Source organism: Tupaia chinensis, unplaced genomic scaffold (genome assembly GCF_000334495.1).
Source record: "Tupaia chinensis unplaced genomic scaffold, TupChi_1.0 Scaffold149011_1, whole genome shotgun sequence".
In the NCBI taxonomy this organism is placed as follows: Eukaryota; Metazoa; Chordata; class Mammalia; order Scandentia; family Tupaiidae; genus Tupaia; species Tupaia belangeri.
In genome coordinates, this window is record NW_006208857.1 from 1,130,234 (window position 1) to 1,135,677 (window position 5,444).

The 5,444-nt window shown below is 57.6% G+C and overlaps 1 protein-coding gene across 1 annotated transcript in view; it reads right to left on the reverse strand.

Moving 5' to 3' along the window:
* Positions 1–5,444, reverse strand: part of PLEKHG6 (pleckstrin homology and RhoGEF domain containing G6) — a 22,115-nt gene that overhangs the window by 8,753 nt on the left and 7,918 nt on the right. Inside the window, exons 8-13 of the mRNA XM_006170831.3 lie at positions 5,283–5,393; positions 4,896–5,045; positions 4,590–4,727; positions 4,128–4,247; positions 3,606–3,738; positions 3,346–3,461 (exon numbers count right to left, since the gene is read on the reverse strand). Of these exons, the coding sequence (XP_006170893.1) occupies positions 3,346–3,461; positions 3,606–3,738; positions 4,128–4,247; positions 4,590–4,727; positions 4,896–5,045; positions 5,283–5,393 (768 nt within the window). The remainder of the gene's footprint in view (positions 1–3,345; positions 3,462–3,605; positions 3,739–4,127; positions 4,248–4,589; positions 4,728–4,895; positions 5,046–5,282; positions 5,394–5,444) is intronic.

Here is a 5,444-nt window from a genome sequence, read left to right on the forward strand (position 1 = left end):
GGACCCGGTGGCTTAAAACTCACGCCGGGCGCGTGTGCGTGCGTGCCCAAGATCCCGAGAGGAGAATGGAGGAGAAGGGATTGCGGCGTGACCATCCCCCCTGGGGGGTGATTTCTCGCTTTCTGTCTCTATGTCTCTCTCTGTCTGTCTGGCGAGCGCACGCGCCCTACAGTGAAAATCTCTCCCCCCCCCAAAAAAAAAGAAAAAAGAAACTAAATCCACCCACGGAGCTTCTGATCCTTCTGCTCACGGTCTTCCCCAGCCTTAAAAGTCCAACTGAAGTCTGGAGCTGCCAGGTGGCATGAAGGTTGAGGAAGCCGGATCTCATTGCTGGATGTGGGTTCAAGTCCCAAACCAAGCGACTTGCAACTCATGTTAGGTGTGTGTATGCACGTGCCCAAAATTTCAAAAGGAGAATGGAGGAGAAGGGACTTTGGTGTCGCCATCCTCCTGGCGTGGGGGTGACTTCTCATTTTCTCTCTCTGTCTCTGTCTCTATCCGACAAGTATATATGCCCTATATTAGAAACTAAAGAGAAAAGTAGAGGGATCAGCAGTTAGCATAATGTCTATGTCGCTGGACTCCCATGTAGTCGACTGCAGTTTGAGTCTTGGACCTGGTGGCTTGTGCGTGCGTGCCCAAGATCCCGAGAGGAGAATGAAGGAGAAGGGATTGTGGCGTGGCCATGCCCCCTGGGGGGTGATTTCTCACTTTCTGTCTCTCTGTCTCTCTCTCTTTCTGGCGAGCGCACACGCCCTATAGCAAAAGCCTCTTCAAAAACCTATAGTGAGGCACGGCCCATCCTCAGTGGTACAGCAACTGAAACCTTCATCTTTCTTTGGCTACTTCCGGTTTAATAGCTGAATGGCCTTCCTTCTACACCCCACCCCCACACAGAAAGGTCTCTCTGAGTCCTATCCCACTAATTGTCACTGTGACCTTATTCAAAAATGAGATCTCTGCAGGTGTGCGAGGATTCTAAGTTAAGGATCGCAAGATAAGATCTTCCCAGACTAGGGCGTCTCTAAATCTAATGACTGGTGTCTTTAGAAGAGAAAGGTGGAGACCAGCAGGTGGCGTAGTGGTTAAGGTGCTGGACACTCCCACATGGCTGACCATGGTTTGAGTCCCGGACCTGGTGGCTTACTTTCTCACCTCTCTCTCTCTGGTCAAATTAAAAATAAATAAATGAGTGGATAAATAAATAAATAAATAAAAATTAAAAAAAATCTTTTTTTAAAAAATGACAAAGGCGAGGAGGACTCAGGGGCAGAGACTGGACTTCTGTTGCCACAAGCCCAGGAACACCCGGAGCTACCAGGAGCTGGAAGAGGCCAGGAAGGATCCCCTAGAGCCTCGGGAGGAAGCGGGACGCTGCCAACACCCTGGTGCCGAGCTCCTGGGCTCTAGGACAGGGAGGGAATGTGTTGCTGCCACAGCCCCTGCCTTCGTGGTAACGGACTCGGCTCCATTTGGGCCCCCTTCTTTGGAACGCCTCCTGCTTTCCTCACATAGATCTGCCCACGTCCCTCCCCACTTAACACCCCGCTGGCTCTGTGTCATGGGTGGGCCAGAGTTCACGTTCCTCCCCAGACCGGCCTGAGGCCTGATCCGCGGAGCTCGCCTCCCAGCCTCTTCTGCTGGTCTACTTCGGCCCTACAGGCCGGGCTCTCTCACACACCTCTTCCCCGGGGCACTCCGTTCTGTGGACACGCTCTCTCGACCATTTTGCATCCTAATCCTCCTGACTGGGCTGCAGGGGTGTTTCTTTTTCTTTCTTTCTTTTTCTTTTTTTTTTGGAGAGGTTTTTGCTATAGGGCGTGTGCTGGCCAAAAAGACAGATAGAGAGACAGAAAGCGAGAAATCACCCCCCAGGGGGATGGCCACGCCGTAATCCCTTCTCCTCCATTCTCCTCTCGGGACCTTGGGCACGCCCGGCATGAGTTACGCCGCCAGGTCTGGGAGTCGAACCACGGTCGACTACATGGGAGTCCAGCGACACAGCCATTACGCCAACTGCTGGTCCCCAGTGGTGTTTCTTGAGGGCAGGACTGGTGGTGTATTCTTTTTGGATTCCCTAGAACCCAGTCCTAGTGCCTGTTCCTGACAAGTGTCCCTCACATGTCTGTGAAGGGAAGATGAAATATAGAAGTTAAGGCCAGCAGTTGGCGCGGTGTTTACGGTGCTGGTCTCCCACGTGGTAGACTGTGGTTCAAGTCCTGGACCCAGCAGCTTAAAACTCATGCTGGGCACATGTGTGTGTGTGTGTGTGTGTGTGTGTGTGTGTGTGCCCAAGATCCCGAGAGGAGAATGGAGGAGAAGGGACTGTGGTGTGGCCATCCTTCCTGGGGGGTGATTTCTCACTTTCTGTCTCTCTGGTGAGCACATGAACTCTATAGCAAAATTGTTTTCTTTTTAAGAATTATTTATTGGGAACCAGGAGTTAGCGTAATGGCTATGTTGCTGGACTCCCACGTAGTCGACCGCAGTTCGCGTCCCCGACCCGGTGGCTTAAAACTCACGCCGGGCGCGTGTGCGTGCATGCCCCAGATCCCGAGAGGAGAATGGAGAAGGGATTGCGGCATGGCCATCCTTCCTGGGGGGTGATTTCTCGCTTTCTGTCTCTCTGTCTCTGTCTTTCTGGCCAGCACACGCCCTATAGCAAAAACCTCTCCAAAAAAAAGAGAGAGAGAAGGAAAGTGAGAAAGCCAGCTACCAGGTCAGGGACTTGAATGGCAGCCTGCTGTGGGAGTCCAGTGGCTCATTCACCACGCCACCCGCTGGCCCCTCTAAAAATCTCTTAAGGAAGAAATTCAGCAGTTAGGGCTAGCAGATGACACGGTGAGTAAGGCCCACATAGCTGACTGCACAGTTCAAGTCCTGGATCTGGCAGCTTGAAAAACATGCCAGGCGCATGCATGTCTGTGCCCAAGACCCAAGAGGAGAATGGAGGAGAAGAGATTGCGGTATGGCTAACCCCCCGGGGGATGAGTTCTCACTTTCCCTCTCTCTCTCTAGCTTTCTTTCTCTCTGGTGAGCACACATGCCCTATAGCAAACTAAAAAATAATAATGATACGGTTTTTAAGAAGTTAAAGGAGAAGTTCATTGTTTCAGGGTGGACAAACCTTTGCAGGATGCTCTGTCTTGGGCATTCCCAGTCGCTGACCGAAGGCTTCCTTTTATCTCCTATGAGAGGTCAAGGCTCTGTCTCCCTTGTGAGGGTTTGCCTAAGAATCTGATGGGCCTGGCTGCTCCTGTATCCACCCATGCCTGTCCTCCTCCTTCCCTCTGTGCTTCTGCTCCTGAGCACTGGGGACCCTGCCCAGCCCTACCTGCCACATACCTGGGCCTGCCGGGTCTTCTCCAGCCACCGAGCACGGTCTGCAGGGCTGGAGCAGTGCACGATGAGGGCACTGGCCACACACTGGAATTCGGTGAGGTGGATCACCAGGAAGCTGCCTGGGGGTGTGGGGAGGGACCTGCTTCAGGCGCCAGGCCTTCTCTGCGCCCCATCCCTACCCCTCCTTCCTCTCGCCAAACAAAAGGCAGCAGGAACAGTCTTCCTGCGGGAGGACGGGAGGACGGGAGGACGGGAGGACGTACTAGGGTCTCGCAGGGTTCTGAACACGAGCTTCTCCAGCATGAGCGGGGGGCGGATGACCTTGGCTCTGTCTGCCTTGCGTTGAGGCTTGGTCACCAGGAGCACGTCGGAGAAGAGGAACAGGTACACGTCCAGCTAGGGGTGGGGCGCAGGAGAGAGGGGTCAGCTGGAGCAAGGGGCAGGTTCACACGTGGCTGTGCACAGGGGCGTACGCGCGCACAGGGACGCTCGCTGGGACTGGAGGGGGCGGACACGCCAGGTTGGAACGACTCCAGGTCGGAACGACTCCAGGTTGGAGCTGGCTCTTGCTATGCAGGTGAAGAAGTGGCTGACTCAAGGTCATCGGAACCACCAGAGCCTGGGTGGAACCACGTCCTCCTCCGACACACACACACACACACACACACACACACACACACCCTCCCGCTCCCAGCTCCTCCCCTCCTGCCCTGCCTCCCACCATGCCTCCCTCCTCACTCTTCTGTTCCTCTCCCATCTTCCAGCTCCTCCCGTAGCGCCCTCACCTTCCCTTCCCGCCCCTCCTTCACACGTGCAGGTCCCTCCAGCAGCAGCTGCCTGGTGTGCTCGGGCCCGACCCCCTGCATGGGTGATGTCAGGTCCAGGCTGGAGAACGGGCGCAGGCTCTGAGAGACACAGGGAGAGGATCGGGGCCTGGACAGGCTGGCCTCTACGTCCCAGTCAAGGGCGTTCCTCGTGCTGCCACAGCACCTTCTCTGTCCGTCCTTCCTTCCTCACGCCTCTCCTGAGCTCTGCCCCTCAGCCCAGCACGGGAGGAAGGAGGGCGCAGAGGTAACGCACCTGGGCCCACGTGGGAAAGGTCCTGGGTTTGTGTCCCACGGCCTGCACCCTGGGCATGGGCACCCACCCGTCCCATCCAAGGGTGGGGGTCCTGACCTCTGCCCGCCCCCACCTTTTGCTTGGCCCGTCTCCAGGGGCCTGGCCGGGCCTCCCCCGCTCCCTCGCACCTTCTCCACCTCCTCGCTAGGCGGCTCCAGGACGTCGTAGGGGCCGATGCGCTGGGCCGTGGCCACCAGGCTCTCCTGCTCCTCGCCCTGGCGGACCCGCCCATTGATGTACTGCAGGAAGGACTCCACGGCCCTGATCTGGGTGGGACGGGGTGCCGCTCAGCCCCTACCCCGACGCCCAGAGCAGGCCGAGCGCTGGGTGCCTCACGCTCTTACACACGTGGGGAGAGAACCTGCAGTGTCCCTGGAGAGCGGGTCCCACCTCCCAGCCTCTGCCCCGACGGTCCTCCCCGCCGGGGCACCTACCATGGCCAGCAGGGCCTGGCGGGCGGGTGGCTCGGGGCTCCTCTTGAGCACGGCCTGCAGCAGCAGGGGGTACTTGGTGACGCGCTGCTGGGGCTTGATGAGCAGGTCACCCAGCATCTGCCTCCCTGAGCGCTTGTGCTTCTCACACCACTGCCGGGAGGGGGTGGGCTCAGGTGCTGCTGGCGCCCTCCTCCCCCATCCCAGAGACAGACAGCCTCGGCCCGCAGGAGACAGGGTGACGCGGGTGTCTGGACTGCACCCACCCCCTCCCAGGTCATACGAACCATCAGAGCTCAGCTGGAGCCATGTCGTCCTCCAACACACGCGCACACACGCGCACACACACACATCCCTCTCTCCTGTTACCACTGTGCCCCCCTCTCCCACCTGCACGAAGGTATGGAAGAGAGGGTTCGTGTCTTGCTGCTTCCGGGCGTAAGCCATGGTCTGCTTCACTTGCATGCAGTACTGGACATAGGGCTGGAACCGCTGGTCAAACTGGAGGACAGACACGGGGGGGATGGGCAGGGGAAGCGTACCGGAGCAGGT